Consider the following 24449-nt stretch of genomic DNA (forward strand, 5'->3'; position numbering starts at 1 on the left):
GGTTGTCCAGTCTCCTAGAAGCAGACTGCAGAGAGATTCTCCCGCCGGCTTGGAGAGTAAGCTGCCATATGATGAGAGGGCAGTGGGGCCAGGAGCCCAGGGCGGCCTCGGGAAGCTGAGAGTGACCCCGAGTCCGTAGTCAGCAGGAAAACTGGCATCTCAGCCCTGCAGCTGATCCCTGCCAGCATCCTGCGTGAACCTGGAAGAGAAACCCACGCTCCAGATGGCGCCCGATTGCAGCCGTGCGGCGTCCTGAGCAGAAGACCCATCTAACCTGTTCCTGGACTCTTGAGCCATGGAACCTATGAGAATAATACCGTTCTGTTTATTTTAAACTGCTAAGTGTGGTAATTAGTTACACAGCATTAAAAAAAAACTAATCCATGGTTCCTTCCCATTCTGCCGTGCCATAATTCCGAACTTCCTATACACCCCCCCGGCCCCCGGACACTCTGCAGGTGCCCCATGCCTCCATGCTAGCTTGCAAAGACAAACGAAAGTGTTTTCTTACTCGAGACCATGACTGCCCGAGATCTTCCTGGTGCCAACTGTTGGATTAAGTTGTATTATGAAGGCATATTTCACTTCTCTCATATTACTTAGCCACCAGTACAAATCTCATAGGAAAAGGTTTATTCTGTAACAATTTTTAGAGTAATCAGAGCTCAAAGTTGATCCAGCTCCTTTTTATGTCCTTAGAGTAGCTCAGTGTGTTCCTAAGTGAACATCCGACTTTGTACCCCGCCCAGTTTTTGAGATGTGCTGGCAGAAAGGTGTTACATTTTTACCCATTTGTTTCTTTTCCTCCCCTAGTCTGTGATTTCTGCCCCCACTGCTTGGGTTGACTTTCCACATCCCCCTTTATTTTAAATCGCCTGTATTTTTCATTATTTTAAGGAGTTTGTAAAGACAGAGGAGAGAAATAATGCCTTCTCCCTCAAATGCTTATCATATTTTTTTAAAAACACTGTATAAGAGTCAACTCAGGCAATAGCAATTGGACTTTGCTACCTACTGACTGAAAGTGTGGAAGTATCTCTCACTTCCTGGCCTTTCTGAGCCAGAGCTGAGTAGGACTCTACAAGGGAGGCACAGGCTGATTTCCCACAGACTGTATCCTAATAAATCCCCAATAGAAAGTAGGTCTCAAATAACTGTTTGTATGTGAATACCCCATTTTATTTTTAAAAACAGTCGTCTTACTTTTAGGATACCCTTTTGCATTTTTCTAGCACTACCAAGAATGATTTTTACAATGACTTTTAAAGGTATCAGAACTCTCGACTAAGCTTTAAACATTTGCTTTAATTGCATTAGAACCTTCTACCTGGATAGTATTAGTTAAAATAGGTTTTTATAACATACAGGTGCTGTTTATAACCAAAAACTGCTATTGTAATTAAGAATCATGGAAACGTAAATTTCACTGTGAGAGAGGAAAACAACTTATTTTTCATTCAGCTTCATTGCAGTGTAATTTGCACACAGTACAGGTAGAAGAGATTTTTAGATGAGTTTTGGTAACGGCATACAGCTGTGTAGCCACTGCTGATCCGGAGGACATTCCCGTCACCCCACGCTTCCTCCCACTCCTTTGCGGTCAGTCCCCTGCCCCATCTCCAGCCCTAGTAAAGCATGTACTCCTCGCTTTCTGTGAATACAGTTTTGCCTTTTGTACAGTATTCTATAAATGGCATCATATAGTATATAGTCTTTTGTACCTGACTTCTTTTACTGAGCATCATGTTTTCGAGATTCATCTAGGTTGTTAGGTTTATAGGTAGTTTATTCTTTTGATCGCTGAATAGTATTCTGTTAATGTAAATATGTAATATGTTTAGCCCTTCACTGATTAATGGGCATGTGGTTGGTTGTTCAAGTTTTGGTCTGCATATCTATTGTTATGTGACTAACATGTTATTCTAGAAGTTAGCAGCTTAAAACAACAAACATTTATTACCTAATGGTCCGTGTGGGTCTGGAATCCAGGCAGGGCCTAGCAGAGTGCCTCTGGCCCAGGGGCTCTCATGAGAATGCAGGCAAGGTGTTGGCCAAGGCTGTGGTCTGCTCTGAAGGCTCACTTTGGGTGAGGGAGGCAGCAGGACGCACATCCAGCTCGTTCACAGGGTTGTTGGCAGGCCTCGGAAGAGCCACCTATACACGCAAGGCTGCCTCATGGCAGCTGGTTTCTCTCTCCGTAAACAATCTTAAAGAAAATGAGAGAGCTCCTAAGACAGAAACAGACTTTGATAATCTAACCTCGGAAATTACAATACATTGCTTCTGCCATATTTTATTAGAGGTCACTCAGCCCCAATTCAAATTCCAGAGGGAAGGACTACAGGTTCGCTGTTCCCGGTCCTATTAATGACCGTAGAGGAGCGGGATTGTGTGGTTCAAAATGGGTGTTGCAAGCCCACCAGAATCGGTAGACACTCTGGCGCTGGCTGGGTGGTTTACTTGGTTGGAGCATCTTCCCTTTGGTGTTGGAGCATCAACACCAAAGGGTTGCTGGTTCAATTCCCAGGCAAGGCACATAGCTAGGTTTTGGGTTTAGTCCCCGGCCGGGGCACATATGGGAGGCATCTGGTCAGTGTTTCTGCCTCACATCTGATGTTCCTCCCTCTTTCTCTCTCAACCCCCACCCACCTCTAAAATGAATAAACACATTCTCAGATGAAGATTAAAAAGAATCGTTAGACACGCTGAAGTCATCCACTACCATCAACAATAGTGTTCAGCATTTTATTATGAAACTGGAAATAACCAGGAGTTTGATATGTTGAGACAAATATAAATTTTCTTGGATTTAGATTTTTGTCAGTTTTCAGTATCTTAACGTTTCTCCCCCGCCCCCCCTTGTTTCTCATTATGTAGATGGCTTTGGAAGATTCGGAGCAGAAACATAATCGTTTACATTCAATTTTCACGGCTCTGGAAGACTTGTCGGTGATCTTTGAAACAGACGACTTAGCACAGTCCATACAAGAGTTAAGTCGTCAAGTAGCGGCTCTGCAGCAGAGCATCGTGCAAAGCCTCCCCCAGCTCCAGCACCTGGCTGATGTAAGCGGGCACTGTAAAGATGTGGTTTCTCATTTTTAATGTATATTTCATTTAGCAAATTAGAGTCATCCTGCTAACTAATTTTATGAAGACACGTTGATCTGGTACTTTTTATTTTTTTCATTTATGTTCAAAGGGAAGAATCCTGACCAAATAAATGAGCTCAGTGTTGTCTCTGTCAGAGAGGAGATACTGTGGATTTAAAGGCCCTGATCAGCAGAGAGGGAGTTAAAACGTAACCTCCCAAGTCTTCACCAACAGCAATACTTTCTGAGGGGTGGGGCATGCTGGCCACTGGGTTTTTTAGTGTTTTATTTTGACTTGAACCATGTGTGGTGTTTAATGAAGGATGGAGTGCCATGTCAAAGGCAGGTACCCCTGTCTTTATTTAGTCTTATTTACCTTTCGCTCCTCAGTTCCATTCCCTATACCACACTTACATAACTTCGAGGAATAGTAATTGTTAGATATTCTTGGTTAATGATGCCTATTCCAAAGTTTTTAAATGCTTCTACAATTTTTGATGAAAAATATCTTAAAATACATTGTGTACGTTTATATACCTTTTTTCAATATAAGGTGCAGAAAATGATTTCAACATGATTGAACTTTTCCTTACAGTCAGAATACATCACTGTAAAGTCACTGACTGTACTCACTGCTTTTGCTGATTGCTCTGTTTGTCCTCTGTTGAAGGGTCCAAACTGCTGTAATTTGAAACCGTTAGTCTATTTCTATGTAGTTTTTTCTGTCCCCTTCATTATTAGCTGTGCCTCTGTATTGCTACAGTGTGTCTGCCTGGAGAGCTACAGCTAGAGGCTCCAAGTCCCCTCACAGTGTGAGTGGACCTCACCAGGGGGATTTTGAGCACATGCTGCAAGCATTTCACCTTAAGGTTCTTGTCCAGGCTCTAGAGGTTAATGTCAATAAGAGAATAACCACTGCACAAATGATCTGTTGTTTAAATTAGTTGAAGTTATAAAGGAACGACTTTTCAAATGGCAACAAGCCATCGGCAGGAAAATCCTGTCCATTTTCCAGCCCCTTATGTGTTCCTTTCTTTCCCAAGGGCAACTTTATCATTTTACTTACAGCGGTGGGAATTTTTAAAATGTGAGACTCACTTGTATTCAAGTGTTTAAACACATTCCAAAGATAAATCTAAAGAGTTTGCAGATCATTGAGACTTTACTTAAAAATCAATTCAGATGTATACTACAGATGGTCCCCAACTTACAATGGTTTCACTTAAGAGTCTTTTGATTTTATGATGGTGAGAAAGTGAAATGCATTCAGTAGAAACCATATTTCAAGTTTTGAATTTTGATCTTTTTCCAGCTAGCAACATGAGGTAAGTTACTCTCTTGCGGTGCTGGACAGAAGCAATGACAACCCTTCCCATTGGCTACACTGTCCTCAGGGTAAACAGTCAGTGCCTGAGTGTATTCATTGTGTCGGATGATTTTGCCCAGCTGTAGGCTCATGCAGGTGTTCTGAGCACATATAAGGCTCAGCTGTGATGTTTAGTAGGTTAGGTGTTCTAAACGCATTTTTGACCTAACGATATTTTCAATTTACAATGGGTTTGTCAGAATGTAACCTTATCATAAGTCAAGAATCATCTGTACCTTTGTTCTCAGAGTGTAAGTAATTGAAAAGTGGCTTTATGAGGACCTTTAACTCAATAGTGTGTAGGCAGTGCTTTGTATTGTGGTGTGCTAATAATAGAATTGCATTTTTTATGGAAAATAATCAACAGTATCTGAATAGCACTTGTTTAGTCTTTAAGAGGTGTAGAAGTGGCGAACATATTTTGGTTAAATGTTAGAATAGAATGAATGGCAATAAATTGTGTCTTATAGATGTACACAGCTTATACTGCATGAGTTTTTTTCCCCCTGAAACTCCAGGATGTGGTTGCTGTTGAAACTGAAGTAAAATCAATGGAGAAAAGGGTTTCAAAAATTAAAGCTATCCTATTATCTAAAGAAATATTTGATTTTTCACCTGAAGAGCAACTTAAGCATGGGGAGGTAAGCCCAGATCATTGTTTAAAGTATTTTCTCATAATATTTATTATGTTTATTTTTAGATATATAATAATATGATATAATAAAAAGTATTTAGTCTTGCTAGAATAATAGCACAATAAAATCGAAAGAGATACGTCCCAGGCCAGGTGGCTCAGTGTGTTGGAGTGTCATCCCTCCAAGAGGTTGTGGTTTCAATTCCTGATCAGGGCACACGTCTAGGTTGTGGATTTGAGCTCCGGTCAGGGCACGTCCCGGAGGCAACCTGTGTCTGTCTGTCTCTCTGTCTGTCTGTCTCTGTCTCCCTTCCTCTCTCTCTAAAATCCAACAAACACATTCTTGGGTTTGTTTGGGTAAGGATTAAAAAAAAGCTGAAAGAGATATGAATGTCTGTATCATGTTTTAAATTACATAGCATTATTTATATAAAGATAATTTTCCTATAAGTAATTTTTTCATTTAATTCCCTCCAGAAACTTCAAAGTGTAGAAGTTTTGCTTTTAAGTCAAATTTAGTTGTTGAATAGTTTAAGAGTTTTGGGCTCTAAAGCAGGAGAACTGAGTCCCAGCCCCAGCCAAGCTGCTTCCTGGCTCTGTGACTTGGAGCTATGGGTTAACATTTTGTATCTGCACATTGGTGTTGCAGTGATTATGTTGGACTGTTATAATGCATGTAGAGCCCGTAGCACTAAGTAGAACACAGATGTTGAATCCGTCTAGTGGTTAGGACCATGTGCTCTGGGGTCAGGCAGCCTGGGTTCTCATCTCAGCCCTGCTTTTCTCACCTGACCTTGGTCTTTCTTCTAACTGCTGTGTATCCACTTTCCTTACCTATGACGTGGAAGTTCTGATACCTACCTCCCAGGGTAGTTGTGAGGATTCAATGCAATGATACATATGAATAGTAAAGTGAATAAGCTCTTCTCATAATTGATCGTGTAAATCCAGGTTTCTGTGCATCAGATGTCATTGAAGCAAAGTAATTATACCTTTGGGACTTACAAAACTCGACAGGACAGTTCTGTTCAATTCACTCAGCGTCTTCTGAGAACCTAGGCCTGCGCTGGGTGCGGTCGCCACTGGAGTAGGTGCACTACTTGCTGGTCCCACGGCTCACTGCCTGGTGAAAACACACAGTGCAACACAACAGTTCCAGGGTGGGAGGAGGGGAGAAGGAAGGCAAGGGTCGTCCAAGTGCATCATTAGTGCTGGGAGGCTACTCTTGCCCCAGACGTTCATTCTTCCCTGAGAACTTTAATAACCAGATCACAAGTGATAAAATAATATTTTTCACTCCGAGCTAAGGAAATGTTTTAAAAATCAAAACCGTAGATTAAAGATGAAATTATACACTTACAATTTTGAATAATTAGATTTAACATTGTCCCTTTTTTTCTTCACTTATGAACTGTGCATATCTGATATAATTAAGGTCATACTTGAAAATATACACCCTATGAAGAAAACCATTGCCGAAATACTGTCTTACCAAGTGGAACTGAGTTTACCCCAGACAGGACTGAAACCTCTGCCTGTGTTTCAGCGGACAAATCAGCTTCTACAAGATATAAAACTTTTGGAAAATGTGACTCATGAGCAAAATGAGTTGTTAAAGGTGAGTAGTTTCTGATGACAGCCAACCGACTGGATGAAAACACTCGGGGAAGGCTGGTTTTGTTTTCACTTTTGCTGGTTGGGTAGGTCAAGTTCGCATGACAGGAAGGTGCAGCCCATGTTGATTCTTTTTGGTTTCTTCCAGTGCTGTTACCCAGGAAGTGGCATTTGATACAGGGGTGTGTCTTCTTGTTTAAATGGGGCTAAAGTTAGTTTTCTCCATTTTTACCCTTGTTCTGGTTATAGACTTTGAAGCATACCGTCTGTCTTGCTTGATTCTCCAGTCGTGGAAGACCTGCGTGGGTCCAATGTGAGGGAAGAGGCTCGAACTTGAACAGGGCGTTTGTGGTCTCATGGGGCCCGTGGACTCAGACAGTATTCATTCCCATGATAATTTCTTTTTGCATCTTAGTGACTTTCCTGTTCATCGTCTCATTTTGTTCTCAAGTATTTGGTACAGGAAAGTGGACACTTTCCCATCTTATTTTTACCTATAAGGAGACTAGTGTCAGGAGGTAGACAACTTGCTAAAAGAACACCGAATTAACTTGTGTTGAGATTCATTTGTGTACTAATGGAATAGTATTTGGGTTTTTAGATTCCGGGTGGTGTTCTCCATATCAGCGTCTCTTTCCTCTAATGTTTGACCTCTTTCCGTCTCTCTCCATTTTCTTTTCATTTTGTTTGATCCCAGTCTCAAGACAGCCATCATTATCAGATAGAAATTGCATTTCACTTTGGTCTCTGTTCCTAGATCAACAGCCCCTCACAAGAACAGAAGGTTCCTAAAGACCCTGAAATTCCACAGACTTTTTTCAGCTCTTGTTAGAATCCCCCTTTGCCTGTGTTTCCTGATTAGATGGGTCAGGGTGGGAGGAAAGGTTTATTTTCCTTTTTTCCCAACTACCACCTGATTGTAGGAAGAAAACTATTTCTCCCCCTTAAATTTTATTCACATTTTAGTGGCCACTGTGTTCTCCTAAGATTCGAGGACACTGTGATCTCTGGTTTGAGTCCTAATCCCAGGACCTGGCCACTGATCTGCTGATGTCATTTCCTAGCAGCCACAGGGAGAAAAAGGATCTGGTACTCAACGTACTGTTTTTGAATTATCTGAAGAGAAGAAAAGAGAAAGATACAAAATTTGATCTATTATTTTTAATCTTTTTCTGCTCCTTGGTCTCCTGTCAGGAACAGCCCTAACTATGCTCGAAAGTGACTTCTTCACAAGATGAATAGGAGGGGGAAGTAGAAGACAAAATTTATTTTGTGCCAAATTAGGTATCAAACTGCACCACTAAAATTTTCCATCTTACTATGTTGGTGGAAATCAGGTGCCATCTCATATAATTCAAAGCTAAGTAAGCCAGTGGTAATGAAAAGGATTAGAATACGGTACATTTATTTTAATTCCTACTTTAGATATTAGAAGTGCCCTCATTGCAGAAAACAAGACAAATTACTTTTGGGGCAAGTCATGGGATGTTGCTCGTTATAGAGGCTGGGGAACAGGTGTGTGCAACGAACGTAGTTATTCATTTCCAGCCTGCAGCTAAAAGTGTGGTTAAATATTAAACAAAATGCATGGAAGAACTGTGCTGGCCAGGAGCTTTGGAGTTTAAAAGGCATTTTGCTTCATTGTGAATCATAGCAAGGAAATAGCTAGACGTGCTTTTGAAATTCGTTTCTGTATTTCATCGTACTTTGATCGTGTCGTTTAGTCCACAGACAGCTTCGAGCTCTACTGCTCGCTTAACATGAGACTCCAGGCATTGTTCTGGTCAGTTTTGCCTTATTCTGCCAACTCAGACTGCTCTCGAACCCTCAACCTTTTACTCATAAAATGTACATTACTGAGCCAGTGGATACCAGGTGAGGATGTGGCTGGAATGGGCGAATTTGTCATATCTCAAATTACATGCTTCTTCCACTCTGACTCAGGAATGCCAACTTTCTATGTGGAAAGCTATACATGGAAAATGTATTTAAATGGCTTATGTGCCCTGACCAGTGTGGCTCAGTTGGGAGGAGTGTTGTCCTATAACTGAAGGGTCATGGGTTCGATTCCTGGTCAGAATACGTACCTAGGTTGTAGGTCTAATCTCAGGTCCAAGTGCACACAGGAGGCAACCAATTGATGTTTCTCTCTCACATCATTCCTCTCTCCCTTCCTCTCTCTAAAAGCAATGAAAAAAAGATGTCCTCAGATGACATATATAACATATCAGTAATTTTATAAAACTTAGCAACTTTACTTTAACCTGTCATTAAATGCTTCCCAGAATAAGCTCCTTTGCAGGTGTTATCCTCGACATTAGACTACCATTTCCTGCTGAGATCCGTTTAGGTGCATATTTGCTGTAATGGACTGGAGGTTGTGATGGGACTAGACACTGGAAGTAGCCCATTGATCTGTTCCTTAGATATGACAAAAATTCTTCTTTTGGGGGGGTATTTTTTAGATAGTCATAAAACAGACCAATGAATGCGATGCGGAAATAGAAGATTTGAAGCAGATCTTAAGTAATTATTCAGCTGAGCTGTCCCGTGAAGATGTGTCACCGCAACAAGCTGCCCACTTGCCACAAGTGCAGGTACGTTTCTGCCATTCACTCTGCAACCCGGCAGTTCACGCAACAATCATGTACCAAGCCGTTGGTGTCTAGAAGCCTTTGTAACAGTATAGTCTGTTTTCTACGCTTGTCTTCCAATTGAAAGTATTTTATGTGTGTATTCTCTTTCCATTCCTATTTCACAAAATAGGTGAAAATAATTATAATGGAAGGCCTTTCAATGTCCTTTATCCTCAGATTGTTGCACATTGGTGAGAATTTGCTCTGGTGCCAAAAAAGCTGATGTAACCCAGGATATTTGGACCACATGACTTTCTGGCTGGCTGTCTGGGAGAGGGGTCATGCAGTGGGGGCCGGCCTTCGGAGGGAACGGCCGTGGGTGCTGCTATAATGAAGTTCCGTATACTAGGAGTTCCATATACGAAGTAGTATTTCCATGTGAAACATAATCTACAGTGTCGGGTGGGCCCAGTTACAGAGGTTTGCCTGTTAACCCTCTACTGCCAGGGTTTCATTCGGTTTTTGTTTTTGAATCAGAACTTCTTTAGAAACTTAAAAAAAAACGCTGATTGCATGGCAGGGATTGCAGAGCTGCTTTGTTCCTGCCCTCACGTTCACGCAGGCAGGTGATTGCTGTTGTATTTGAAGCCAGGTTGTGCTGCCTGCTCTGTGAACCTAGGGCAAGTCACTTAACCTCAAGTGTGAAGTGCAGAGGGACTCAGGGTGACACAGCTGTGAAGAAATGGGCTCAGTAGGCAGACTTCATAATAAAGACTTGTCATTGTGAAAATGTCAAATAGCCCTTTACATTCAAAGTTTGAGGACTCCCCCCCCCAGCCAAAGAGCTTTAATTTATGAGTTGTATCTACCAGTATAGAAATTAAAACCCAGAAATGTAAAACTATTTGTTTAGTTATTTGGAAATAACAACCATAAACCCATTGCATGTTAATAGAAATAACAGAGTTTTGTGGAAGAAATTACATTTTCCCAGAAGAACATGTAGTGAGAAGAGCGACACTGTTTTACATTTTTGCAAATCTCTGTATAACGTTCAGCTTGCCAGGGTGACAGCTGGATTCTCGTCTGCTTCTGCGTTTGATCCGCTGAGCTGTGTAGTTTCGTTTCAAGTATATTAAACAACCCAACCTCTCAGGACATGTACACAGAAAAGGGAATATTTAAATGACCCTTCTGAATGATTGTAAATATTCTTTGAAACTACACTAAACTCTGGTAGGTGCAAGTTACAAGTTTGGAATCTGAGGTCATGTCAGGGAACTTTTCACATCTTATATTAAAACCCGCCTACGTAGGGTGGCGCAAAAATAGGTTTACAGTTGTGAGTACACAAAACCCAGAGTTTACTCATGTATTATTTTTTACTAACTGTTTTATTATTTTCCATACAAACAACTGTGAACGTACTTTTGCCTGACCTTGTACTTTGAATGGATAGTTTAACCCCACATGATTTTTATGGCATCACACTTGATCCTTTGGAAAATATTGTTTCCCCAAATAGGCTGTTACACAGCCTATCCAAATGTTGACACATTTCAGTAGCTGATATTAAAACTTTTACATTTATTGACATCTATCTCTTTAGGATAATCTTGTTTTATTTACATATGTAAGTATAGTTGACCAACTTTTTTTTTTCAAGTAAAAATAGTGTTCTATAAAAAAAAACCTGGCAGTTCAAGTAGAAATTCAAATAATTACACAAGTGCTTTCCCTTAACCCTCCTACTGTGGTATGTGGCAGAGCTGCTTTAAGCACGCTTTCCACTTTGTCATATAGAATATTGAAAATACATGTTTTTTATCAAGGATATTCTTAAGTGAAACTGGTCTTTTATATGGAGTTGGTGGGAAAGTTTGTTTGGTTTTTTTCCCTTAAGGTGGTTCTAGTAGCACTTAGTTGTCCTTAACTTCATTCAAAACAATTTTGTTAGACTGAATTGTGGCAGCTTTCATATCAGCATGCATTTTAAAAAAATCAAAATTGGTGAATATTTGTGTAGCCATTTTAATGTTGAAGATGGAAGAAAATATGCAACTTTTTTGGCATATTATGTTTTATTATTTCAAGAAAGGTAAAAATACAACTGAACCTCAAAGGTTTGTGCAGTGTATGGAGAAGGTGCTGTGACTGATCAAATGTGTCAGAAGTGGTTTGCGAAGTTTTGTGCTGGAGATTTCTCGCTGGACGATGCTCCATGGTCAGATAGACCAGTCGATCTTGATAGTGATCAAATCAAGACATTAATTGAGAGCAATCAATGCTATACCATACAGGAGATAGCTGGCATACTCAAAATACCCAAGTCAATTAGTTATTAGTGAAAATGAAAAAAATGTATTTTATTTTATGGAAAAACTGAAATGGACTTGTTGGCCAACATACAGTGTCTGGCAGAAATAAGGCCTGCTTATGTGTGGTTGGTAGGGTAATAATATGGGTGTAATAATTTATAGTTTTAATTTGAACTGCTTGAGTGTGATAGAGTCATATTACAGAATTACATGCTTATGATTTATAATAAAAGATCTTGTAATTAAAAGGGTGTTGTTTGTGCCAGGCCCTGTAGAGTGAAGAATCTAATAACTACTAAAGTAGCTGTTGTTCCTGCCCGATTCATACAAGATGTCAGTAGTTTTATCTACCATTGCTTTGCAATGAAAAATAACACAGTGAAGAATGTCAATGCAGTGAAAAAAGTCAAATAACATTTAGTATTATTATAAAAATAACCCTGACCCCACAGAGTGTAGGCCGCCGGGGTCGCTGGACGCCATGGTGAGGGTGGCAGCTCAGATTGCTCTGTGTTTCTAAGTGTCACTCTAATGGCTGCAGTGTTAATGTTCGTTGGTAGGCACTGCTCCTATGAAGTTTAGTGTTTTCTCAGATTTAATGCAATCATCATTTCACAAAGGGGGCACCCAAAGTTGGACTTCAGGCAGAACGAGGGGGCTGGGGTTGGAAGGTGTGCAGCAGCCGAGGAGCCGTGAGGCTGGGGGTCGGGAAGTCCGGTCTGCGCTCCGTCACTGGCTGGCTGCGGCTCTGGGAAAAATCACCGTCTTTTTCTGGACTCCAGAACTCTCAGATGTGGTTGTAGACATGCTAAGCTTCTGTGTCTGTAAAATAATTAATGATTCCATGAGTATCTGTAGGGTGGATGGGTGGATCAGGAGAAGAAAGGAAAGAATGAACAAGCAGGGGTTTTTGGAATACATGAGGAACAGAGTTTGTCTAACACGGAGGTTTGCTATGGAGGAGCGTGTTGTCTTCTGACCCAGCACTTAGCGCAGAGAGAAAGCAGCGGTGGAGGGATGCCTTTCGGGTGCTGGAGAGGAGGGTGTCAGCCTCGACCGACACCTGCTATTTCTTCCAAATGTATAATTCTGTAATCCTTATAGGATTGTAGAATCCTACAGTGGCCGACAGTGGGCATCTGCATTTCTACCATATATAGGAAAAATATTCTCACACATCCATCATACAGAGTTTTAAAGTAATATCATGAAGCTTGGACCCGTCCGTCCATCATTTCCATAGTAAGTTACATGTCACAGTATATTGTTTTTTTATTCCCATTTGGTAGGAAGCTTTGGCTGTGAGAAAAAGTAAGTGAATTCATTAGTACTGAAGAAGGTTTCAAAAGCAATAATAAGAATGTAAGATTTCTAACTTTGTTTTCTCTCAGTGGTTTCCAAAGGTTAGTCTGCTCATGAATCCCTTGGGGCCTTGTTACAGTGCGGATTCCTGGGCCTGTGGCTTCTGGCCAGTCAGTCCTGTGGCCACTAGTCGGTGGCTCCCAACCTTGAGCACACATTACAGTCACCTGTGGAGCTTGTTACAAATTTCTGAACCTCAGCTCACACTCCCAGAGACCGACCGACAAGATCTAAAATGAGCCTGAGGCTTTCCAACAGGGAGCTCGTAGACCCTCCCCAGGACTGGGAAACACAGCCGGGACGCAGAACTACCCTGTACCCGAGAGTAGCTCCTGGCTCTGCACACCAACAGCTCATGAAACTCTTCATCCCCTGTACCCATGGAAGCAGGCCCTGTGGGCGGGCCAAGGTCTCAGATATCCTAAAGCAATGCAAACACTCTTTCTGCACAGGGAGAAATTGAAGGTGTTGAAAAACAGATTATAAGTTTGAACCAGAAGAGCGAAGACCTGTTGGTGAACTTAAAGGCTGCCGTACTAAACCTTCACCAGCATCTACAGCAAGAGCAGCAAGAATTAGACAAAGAAAAGGAAATGCTGTCAGCAGAAGCATCAGAAGAGGATGGAGTAGCCGAGAGGGATGTTCCTGAGCGGAGGGTGAGTGTGATGTTCATGAATGCTGGTCCCACATTCCATGAGCTCTAAGTGGGCAGTATTTTTTCACCAGTGGCATTTGTGTCTATGGCCCGTAGTAAAGGAACTTTAAAGAGTGGAAATAACTCTACCTGAGGTTGTTCACTAGCAAGTATAAATCATCAGGGTGTGTCTGTACTGGACTCAACAGAATTCTTACGTGTGAGTTTCTTAAGGAGGTGCTTATGAAATTCCACGGGCAGGTGAGTGGGAGCTACCCTTTGACAAATCTCCTGACTAAAACAGCCCTTGGCAGACTCCAGGGTGAGCCCAGCACCTCTCTAAGCCCACGCTGAATCCACATCAGTGAATCTCATTTTTAATTGCTTAATAAGGATCCAGAGGACAGGACAAATGAAAAGGATGTAAGATTTGACTGAGTCTTGATTATTTGTCTGATGAGCTGAAGCTGCCAGACCCAGAGGGCTACTTGCATATAGGTGGACATCTGGGATAAAGTGAATAAAAAATTAGCTACATAAAAAGGCAGCCCAACCGGGGTCCCAGTGATGTTGAATGGTGGCTCGGCTGTGCTGAGTGTCTTTGTGCTGTGCCTTTCAGTCGAGCAGAAGAGGCTCCACGTTGCTCCTGCCGGCGGTGGAGGAGGAGGTGGAAGAGAGCTCCCTGAAGAGTGAAGTAAGGAAAACGAGTTTCTCAGTAAATTGTGTTAGAATCAAAATCTCCTGAAAGAAGAGTAATGAAGGGGAAGATCTTAAAATGAACAGAAGCATAAAGATTTTTAAAACTAATGCCTGTATTTTATAAGAAGGATTGAACTCGTTCTCTTATGTTATCAACACTGTTTAAGTGCATCTAGACCCACTTCCCGCGGGCGTGGGACCAATGGCATTCAGACGCTCTAGTTGGCGTAGGGAGAAGACGAAGTTCTCTGCTGGGTCCTGACTTCTGAGTACTTTCTCTGGAGTTTTGAGAATACGTTGTTTGATTGGCATGCCTGCTGTGCTTTTTAGAACTTCAATTTTTCATATTTAAATTACTTTTAGTCTAAAACAGCGTTGCCAAGGGCATGAAAAGATGTGTTAGCAACTAATAGTAATCCTTACCCTTTCATTAAAACTGGTTAAATGAGACATTTACAGTTGTCTTTCCTGATACCAATTTCCATTTCATACTTTAAAAACTGAAGTTAAAATGGGTCTGGTGCCAAAAGGAAGAAAATGACAGCAATTCATAGTTTTTGTCTCACATGTAACCACCAAACTTTTTTTCTGCTCATTTTCTAGCTGGTTAAGTAGCTCCATTGTCACACAGAATGACCGGTTGTCCTGTTGTGTGTCACTAGGACACGGTGCACTGAGTACAGACAACTTCGTAATCTAGTTATACCCCTGCTCTGCAGAGAGAGTTGGGAGAAGGGAGGGGGTGCTAGGGGCCAAGAAAAGTGCACATCGGTATGATTCTAATATGTGACCTGTATTGCCTCTGAGCTGATACGTTTATAGCATTCGCTGTTTGTGTTTGACAACAGCAGCCAAGACCCCCTTTGTGGGATGTGACCTGATGCCCAGCTTTTAAGAACAAGGTTTAGGTTTCAGGAAGAGCAGCCTCATTTGGAGACCGTTGATTTAGTTAGCCAGAGAAAGAGATGAAAAACAGGGGCAGAGGTGGGACGAGAGCTACAGTTATACTGCCTGGTAAGCTCTGTGTTGTATAAGAGGGAGGAATAGGATGCTGGTTATGCTGGCAGGCAGTCACTTCCCTCTGCTGATCAGTCCGTTACTGTGTTAGAACGGAGAGAAGAAAGCAAAGCCATCCTCCGGGTCTTGGGCTTTCCTCCTGAAGCAGGACAGGGACATGGAGGAAGATGGAGCATCCTCATCCTCTGGAACCATCATCCAGGTACTACTGGGCCTCGCACACTCGTGGGGGTGGTTCAGGGTGATAAGGGTCAGTAAATCAAAGAAAGGGATTTCTTGTTTGAAAGAATGCTGGCGCCTTCTTGGGCTGGAAATTTAGAAAGTTTCCCATTACCTGTGCACAAATGCAGAGACAGCCAAGGGTTTACTAATATTTGCATTTCTGTTCTACGCTCACTGATAACAGGAGTATTTTTCTGAGGAAACCTCAATACGTGACAATCCAAACTGACAAAACAGATAACTCAAAGAAGCACCTAAAAAGTTCACCACAGTGTTTCAGAGCAGTTAACACACCCCTCTTTTGGAAGTAGTTGGGGGGAGGGGTCTCCCCATAATTCTTTTTTTGAGCAGAGTAGTATATAAATGACATGATAGTAAGTAGTGTGTAAATGATAAGCTAAATGAATGAAATCAGCCTTTTTGCTTCTAATGACCTTGTAAATCCTCTCCTGTCTCACAGAACAGTGGGTAAATGCCCTCACTTTATATTGTAGCAAATCATAAGCTGATGTGAACACGGTGCGTTTTCCCTTGCTCCTGAAGCATGTCTTCGTGGTCTTGATCCACGCACCTCCCCACTCCTGCCCAGGGCTAACCCCTCCCCCAGTTCCAGCCAGTCCTTTCATTTCATTGACTGCGTGCTCTGCTTGTACCTGCACCTCCAGTCTCTACCTTTTGCCAAGTTCCTTCCCTCTCTGAGTTCAGAAGGACTCAGTTTTCTCCTCCCTAACAAGTCCCTTCCCTTGTGACCCCACTCCCCACACAAACAGTGTTGCAGAGCCCGGACTCTTAGAAATCCCTGTGCATCCACGTGATGCCCTTCTCTCGACCTCTGCCTATAGACTCCCTACCCGTCCACAAAGGCCCATCTCCACTTCCACCTCCAAGACACTTCCTGACTCTCCTTTTGTTTTCCGGTAACATTCTGAACTTCAGTTATGACTTACCATAGTTTTATGTATATACTCGACACAGTTTCACGAATGGCAAGAACTGCATCTTCTACATGTTCATGACTTGCCATGTGCCCAGTATGAAACTTCAGTGCACTGAATTTCTTGATCTTGCTTCCCATGTCAATTCCTGTGCTTCCTCTCATTTGTGGTTAGATGTCTCTACCAGGCGCTCCCTGCCCGTGGCCCCTTTTGCAATCAAGTTTGTACTCCTAGCTATATTTGGGCTGGCACTGACTTCTGGAACATCAGTTAAGGCCCTTCTATTAGTCCTAAATTTTATTGATCTCTCCAGCAATGAACACTTCCAACTACCTCTTCTTGAAATTCAGTGTTCCTTTGACTTTCCTAATTCTTCACTTTCCTGTCCCACCCACCGGCACCCCTCCCCCATCTCCCCTTGCCCCATCCCCCCTTGCCCCATCCCTGTGCTGACAGGCATCCCCCTGAAGTTCCGTCCTCTTCCTTCTCTGTCTGATAGCCGTCCCCCCTCCCCCCACAGGTGTGGTGTTCAGCTCTGGGCCACTTATTCCCAAACCAAAGCTCTAGTTTTGACTTTTCCCTCGAATCTGTTCTGTGTTTCTACCTTCCCGACAGATTTCTCGTTTTGGATGTATTTTCTTTATCTCAAAACTATTTTCACCAATTTTCCTTCAAGCTTGCTCTTCCCCCTAATTTTTCAATGTTTACTAATGACACCACCATTTTCTGAGTCTAAGACAAGCTTCAGAGGCATCTTAGAAACCTCATTTCTCCCGCCTTTCTTACCCAGTCTGTGGTCATACAATGATTCCTCAGTCTTCACTACCTTCTTCTCCTGGTACTTTTGCTATTAATGCATTGCAGGCCATTATTACTTCTTCTGTAGACCTTTTGGAGTAACCTTCTCACTGGGTTACAGCCTCCGGTCATTTTCCCTAATGTATCTTGTACAGTACTGATGGCTGTTCATGAAGCCATCAACAGTCTACAGCCTTTTATGGATTCTGATTATCTACTAAACAGGATGCAAACTTCTTAGCCCGGCATTCCAGACTTATCATGATCCCGACCTACCTTTCCAATTTTATCTTTAGTTAAAAGTTAAACCATACTCTGGGAATGTTGAATATCGCTTTAGGTGCTTGTTAGCTTCTGTGTTCTTCTTTTGTGACCTGCTAATTCATGCCATTTGACTGGTGTCCTCTGGAGGAGTTGATGTTTTCCTTACTGATTTATAAGAATTAATATATTAAGGATAGTAACATGCTGTAAGCGGTTATCCCAGTCTGATCTCTTTTAACATAAATTGTAGTGGACATTATTTTTGTTGTTAATACTAACGTTTTTCCCCTTTATTATCATGCCTTAAAGGACCTTCCCCACTCCTATATTAGAAAAAGATTCACTCATATTTTTTTCAGGAATTTTTAAGGTATAGCTTTCTAATTAAATATCAGAATTAGAATTCATTGTTCAGAGGGAGATAAGGATCTAGCTAATATTTTTCATGAAATGCCTGGTAGTTCATCCCAAATTTAACACATTCATTTTTTCTTCCATTAGTTGAAATGTATCCTTTTTTATATAATCTTGATCTCACTAAATTTTAATTCTCATAATCACTTAAATACATAATTCTCTGGATTCCTTATTCGATCCTCATAAACTAAAGAGCTTTGGAGAATTTAAGATTTTCAAATAAAGACAAACCTGAAGAAGCTGATTTTTTTCCCCTAATGAATAAACTTTTTTCTAAATGCACCTGGCTTCTCTGGACATGTCTGTGAGCAGGTGCAGGGAGAGTGACTTATGGGGCAGCAGCTCAGGGCCTTTTCTGGACCTCTGATGCTTTTCTTCGCAGGAGGCAGCTGGGAAAGTAAGCACGTGTTCCATGGCACAGACCCTTGCACCAGGCTCACTGAGCACTGAGCAAGGCCCAGCGTTTTCCCTGAGCCCCAGTGGAACAGGAGAGGTGAGTCCCTGCGGGTAACTGGCCAACTGCTCAGGTACCTGAGTGCCTGGAGGTGACAGGCTTGCTGTGTTTTGCAAAATTGTGTCTTTCAAGCCAAGAGTTCCTTGTGAACTTTCACATCTCCGTGTGTGTTGTCAGGCTGGGGGACTGGAAGATTTGCTATCGGATGTGAGCACAACACTCACCACTTGTCGGGGTAAACTAGTCTCTTCGCTAGCAACTACTTCTGTAGGCGTTACTTATGGGAGCAATGACAGTGGAGAACTAATATTGATAAACTGCTCTTCACGTGAGAGGCATTTATATTTGCTGTTCAATTCCCAGATTAAATTAAGGTAGAGTTATACCTACCATAAGTTTACAAATGAGGAAATCAAAATTCAGAGAGTAAAAGTCTGGCTGGTAAGTGGAGGAATAAGGGGTCAAATCCAAAATATCCCACTTGGCCTTCTTAAATCGGAATATTTGGTACTGAAAGATGTGGAACCATGGTAGGTTTGGCCTCACAAAATAAAACGCCACCACCCTGTCCTGGCAGCATGCGTGGCCTCTGTGTCAATGCAGTGAGGTACTGCACTGTAGCCAGGCAGTGTTATATTTTATAAAAGCGTGTGTGTGGGGGAGGGGGGGACACATGCATATGTATTTTAGAACTGACTGTAAAATATTAAGTAGTAAATTTAAAGGGTTGGTATTATGGCATGAAATATGCATAGCTACAGTCGGAAAATGAGTTTATATTTGAACTGGATCCTGTTACTTAGGTGAGTGATGTGTTGATGCAGAAATCAAGCAGTTATGACATTCTCTGAGCGGCTGACTTGGATACCAGAGGGTAGGCTAAACTGTGTCAAGAATGTGGACTTGTAGACTCTAGCAGGGGTGTCCAACCTTTTGACGTCTGTGGGCCACACTGGAAGAAGAAGAGTTGTCTTGGGCCACACATTAAATACATTGTGACACATAATCACCAAAAAAAATTTTGCCCTGGCTTGTGTGGCTCAGTGGATTGAATGCCGGCCTGCAAACCAAAGGGTCACTGGTTCAATCCTCAGTGAGGGCACTTGTCTGAGTTGCTGGCCGGGTCCCCAGTAGTAGGCGTGTGGGAGGCAACCACATGTCAGTATTTCTCTCTTCCTCTTCCTCCTTCCCTTCCCCTCTCTCTAAAGATAAATGAATCTTTTTTAAAAATCTAATAATGTTTTAAATGAATGTATGATCTTATTTTGGACCACATTTATAACCATCCTAGGCTGCAGGCGGTCTGGGGCCTGCAGGTTGGACAGCCCTATTAAGGCATAATGAAATCAGAGGTTGAATCCTTGTTCTTCTTACTAGTTGGGTGACCAGAGGCAGTTTCTATAGCCTCTTTAAGCCTCAGTTTCCTCATCTGTACATGCAAATAATAATGGGCTTCTGGTGTGAAGTACCAAGGTGGTCTGTGCACCACACTGAGCACAGTTGCCTGGCTCATAGTCACGCAATGAAGGATTAGGTGTGATTACAGTGACGCCGTGGAGGTGATGTGATCCTATCACAAGAAATACTTGTGATAATACTTTTTAGCCCTCCAGAGTTATAATCACAAAACATTCATTTGAATATCTTCTGCTTTTATTTTTTTTAATCCTCACTCAAGGATATGTTTTTATTGATTTTTTTTTTTTTGTGGGAGGAGGGGGAGAGAGAGAAACATCGATTGGTTGCCTCCCTTATGCATCCCGACTGGGGGTTGAACTGGCAAACTGTCAAACCCTTAATTTAACCTTTTTTTGCATTGGGGCGATGCTCCAAACAACTGAGCCACCCATCCAGGGCTAAATAATCTCTGCTTCTAGAATGTGTGGTTGTCATTTAGCAGAGGTGCTATTGCTACAGAGCAGGAGTGCTATGTGGGAACAACTGTTGACTCTGAGACTTAAAACGCACACAGCCCCGTGCGACCTTGGGCACGTACCCCATGGCTGGGCCTGGGCTCCTCAGAAGCAGCTCGTGGTGAAACAGGAGGTGTGTGAACTGACTAAACATTAAATGCACTTGGGTGTCTTTGGCTATAAATAGGGGTGGATGAACTGATTACTCACCAGCAGGTTCCCCAGGGCTCATTTAGCTACTAGGTTCTATGGTTGCAAATATATATCCCTTTTTTCTTCCATTTACCTTTGTAATTTTTTTCAGGTTCAGATAACTAGCAACTAAAACCCAGATTAGTTATCAAGCTTCCTGGTTCCTCATAATTAATTCAGTGAATTACTAGGAAAGCAAAGAAATTAAATCTAAATATTGTCATTTTAAAAATGCATGTGGCATATGATGGGTACTCAAATATATTTTAATAAATAAGGATGGTGGATGATTAATCTATTATACGGATGCACTAATTAACATTAACAGATTGTTAGGTGACAAAGAGGGTCCCCAAGCCTTTGCCACTAACACAAAGGCAATCAACTGAACTCTAGTAACCACTCAGATGACTAGAAATCAGTGTCTGGCAGTAAAATCACGCAACTGTTGCTTTTATGGGAAAAGTCAAAATACTTGGTGGGCATCTTTAGATATTAGATATCAGTTTTCATGTGCTACTTTGATACATTAACCAGGTGATCCAAGAAGTTGCTTACTAGGAATAGAGTACCTAATGAGAGAAGATGCTATAGCTGCTTCCTATAGCAGTTTATGTGGCTAGTCCAAGCAGATGCTTTCCAATGGAAGCTAACTGATACAATCATAGGTCAATGTTACTGTTGCAAAGGGTGAATTTTTCTTCTTTTCACAGCTGAGTAGTATTAGATCATGTAAATGTCCCATTTACATGAAATAAATAAAATTAAATAAAATAAAATAAAAGAGGATTAAAAAGGAAATTTGAAGCAGACCAAGCCATGTACAGAGCTGACTGTATGAACTGCGGAGGAAGCAAGAGAATACTTCTTTAAGAAGTGATTGTTCAAGGCCGGGGAGAAGTAGCTTTAGGCAGGAAGGAGCGAACCACTGTGAAGTGAATAGAGGGTCACAGGGAGCAAGTGCCACCCAGATCCGCTTTTGTCAAAGCACCTTCTGCGACACTCATCAGTGTGAGAACATGAAAGGTATTGTCATACCCTGCAAGTTTTTGTTACCACTTGCCAGTTTGTTTCCTTCAGTTCTGTTAAACAGAAAGTTCTCTGTTTAAACCCCATTGCTCAGACATTGGAAAATGTGCATTTGAGTTGACTTAGGATATATGCTTGTCAGCAGCTCCCATGAGAAGTTTGTTACTTGTCCAAAACTGTGCCTTATTAGATGCTAACCTGTAGTTAGCAAAGTCTTACCTAGAAAACACTGTATTTCATCCTAAATAAGATCTGTATTGATCAATAATTTTGTAAGCAAAACACAAATCCTTATTCCTAAAGGAATTTTTCTAGAAGGGTTAAAATACTCTATCAGTATTCTGGAAAAGGAGGTGGGAAACGTAAATTAGCTTTTACCGCCAAATTGAAAATATCTATTATATAATTACTAGAATATTTTCATCTGTTATCTAGGAGAAATTTTTCTACCAGATCAATTAAGCAACCTTGTTGTTTCAGTACAAAAAGAACACATTGTACTTTTTTTTAAAATACTCTCCTGTAAGCATCTGGTCCTTAACTCAGTAGTAGTTAGGTATGTAGAAGGTGAAAATTAGTTTTAGGGATTCTTGCTAAAGAGTAAGATAAAAGTTTCCAGATTACCTCACTGAAGCTCATTACTTAATTCAAGGTATTTTTAATAGAGAGAAATTTAGGTGAGTTATGGCATGTATGTTAGGGCTAAAAAAGCTGGAGTATTTTATAATGTAACTAACTCCTCGAGACGATGTTAAGTTAAAAGCATGTGGTGTATTTCCTTGTTCCTCAGCCGGCACGTAAAGACCTCTGTTTGAATAGAGCACACAGCAGTGTAAGCATTGCTTAATCATGTGTTGGGCAACTTTAAAAACTGGCCCGTCCACTAACCTGTTTCAGGCACACACACCCACATGCACACCCTCACACGACACTCACCTGTCTCCTGGGGCCTGCTGTTTAATGAACTGGGAGCCCATTTGCGTCCTTTGAGCCCGGGAACACTGTACCTGTGTACCTGCAGATCGGCTGCTTAGAAACCTGGGACGTCAGGTCACATGATTGTTGCTATGAGTGTGGAGGTGCAGTTTTCTTTCTTACTTCCGCATATATATATATATACTTCTGTATATATATATATATATTTTTTTCTTTCTTTCTTTTAACTGGGGAACTACTGCAAGTTGATAGGTGTTTGCAAGCCCAAATCTGAAAACTTTGGATTCCTGGCTTTTGAGTGTTGGATTATTTTGGATTTATCTTAGGGTGCCACACCTCCTATCCAGGCTGCCGCCGTGGACTCTTCTGTCAAGCAAGAAGCTTTTCAGACCACAGCAGAGAAGCCTAGACCAGAGCCTGCCGAAGTCCTGCATCTGTGCAAGACCCAGGTGGCCAAGCTGGAGCTGTGGCTGCACCAAGCCAACGTGGCATTTGAGCCGGAAACATTAAATGCAGCCATGCAACAGGTAGTGGAACAGCAGCTGGCGGGGTGCCAGGTAAGCCCACTGGGTCAGAGTTCAGGGCCTTGCCTCTTTACCAGTCACCCGATCTCTTTGCCAATTTCTCACGTAGCAACAGTGTGTTTCTTTCTGTTACTCTGACCACTGCATGGCTCTAGGCCTCTGGCCAGGACTTTCTGTTTTCAGGGTAATTATATGAAATGATTCATGTAAAGAGTGTTTGGGGACACAGCAGTAATGGATGAGAGTTCAGGATCTAGAGTCTAAATCCAGGGCTGTCACATTAACTGAACTTGAGAAAGTGAACTTGTCACCTCATTTTCTTCATAAGCAGATTATCTCTCAGGACTTTGCTAGGATTAAATGAGATGAGGTGGGTAAACCAGCATCTGCTGTATAGAGGGTATAAATAATGTTTAATACATGCTGTTATTTTGATTCAGAATAATAAGTTCTTTGAAAGCTTACTCATCAGAAATGAAACTGAATATCCTGATTTGTAAGATTGCAGACATAGCACAAAGGCCTTTGCTGCCATTGCACTATGACCACTCCTGCTGTTCCACGCGAGGGGCAAGAATAGAAACTATCTCACCTGCAGTCACTTTGAATAACATCTGCAGGCTCAGCATAAAGGTGGGGAATACCTGTATCTGTATCCTTCCAGGGACCGGTGAGAGTGATGATTTCACAGCTGCATAATTGAGTGTCACAACAGCTGAAGCACTTCCCCCAATAGTGCTTAGACCAGCCCTGGACTGATGTCTCTGCTTGATTGGCTCATTTGTCTGCTGAAGTGGTCCCCAGAGGAGAGGACAACCTCTCAGTACCCCGTCTCACTGGCCCAGTCACAGGGAGCTTTTCTACAGCCTGCACTGGGGCGGCAGGTAGCCTCTCCTTTTCACGTTCAGGTCCAGTGCCTGCCTACTGGGGGACCCAGGCAGGCACGCTGACCTTCTTCCCTGGACAGACAAGCCCCTCTGACCCTACAAGTCAGCTCTGAGGGGTGGGCTCACTCAAATACCATCACAGCTGCATGGCCTGATAGACGAGGCATGGGAGTCTGGAAAAGACCGTTGTACGACACAGAACAGAACTCTGCTGTTTCGAACCTATGGCTTTTCAAAAGTGGAGTAGGAGCCGCTTGACTCCATCCAGGATCAATCTGCCAGTTGATTGTCCTGCTAACTAGGTAGGCCCTCAGACAAACTCCTTGATCACCACCACATTCCCTGCCTGGACCCCTTGTGAGTTCAGTGATTGGGGGGCTGCTCAAGGAAAAGACACCACCACAAGGTGGCAGTAGCACACAAGGAGCTTTATTTGGGCAGGATTTTGGTGGACTGGGAAGGAGACTTTAGAGGCAAGAGGTGGGGGTGGGGCCACCACCCGGAAGGGGAAGAGGACCAGGAATCTCCCAGTGGTGGCTCGGGAATCCAGAGGATCCTTGTGCATCTAG

The 24449-nt window shown here is 42.2% G+C and overlaps 1 protein-coding gene across 6 annotated transcripts in view; it reads left to right on the top strand.

Moving 5' to 3' along the window:
* Nucleotides 1–24449, top strand: part of SYNE2 (spectrin repeat containing nuclear envelope protein 2) — a 287326-nt gene that overhangs the window by 175174 nt on the left and 87703 nt on the right. For 4 of the 6 annotated variants that reach the window (XM_053673375.1, XM_053673368.1, XM_053673369.1 and 1 more), the window contains exons 58-66: nucleotides 2878–3063; nucleotides 4974–5096; nucleotides 6525–6707; nucleotides 9169–9300; nucleotides 13412–13615; nucleotides 14213–14287; nucleotides 15401–15511; nucleotides 18328–18438; nucleotides 22796–23026. In XM_053673375.1, coding sequence (XP_053529350.1) covers nucleotides 2878–3063; nucleotides 4974–5096; nucleotides 6525–6707; nucleotides 9169–9300; nucleotides 13412–13615; nucleotides 14213–14287; nucleotides 15401–15511; nucleotides 18328–18438; nucleotides 22796–23026 — 1356 coding nt within the window. The remainder of the gene's footprint in view (nucleotides 1–2877; nucleotides 3064–4973; nucleotides 5097–6524; nucleotides 6708–9168; nucleotides 9301–13411; nucleotides 13616–14212; nucleotides 14288–15400; nucleotides 15512–18327; nucleotides 18439–22795; nucleotides 23027–24449) is intronic. The other 2 variants (XM_053673371.1, XM_053673372.1) reach the window with 2 other exon arrangements.

This window comes from Artibeus jamaicensis, unplaced genomic scaffold (assembly GCF_021234435.1).
Source record: "Artibeus jamaicensis isolate MK-2021 breed Jamaican fruit bat unplaced genomic scaffold, CSHL_Jam_final contig_851, whole genome shotgun sequence".
Taxonomy (NCBI): domain Eukaryota; kingdom Metazoa; phylum Chordata; class Mammalia; order Chiroptera; family Phyllostomidae; genus Artibeus; species Artibeus jamaicensis.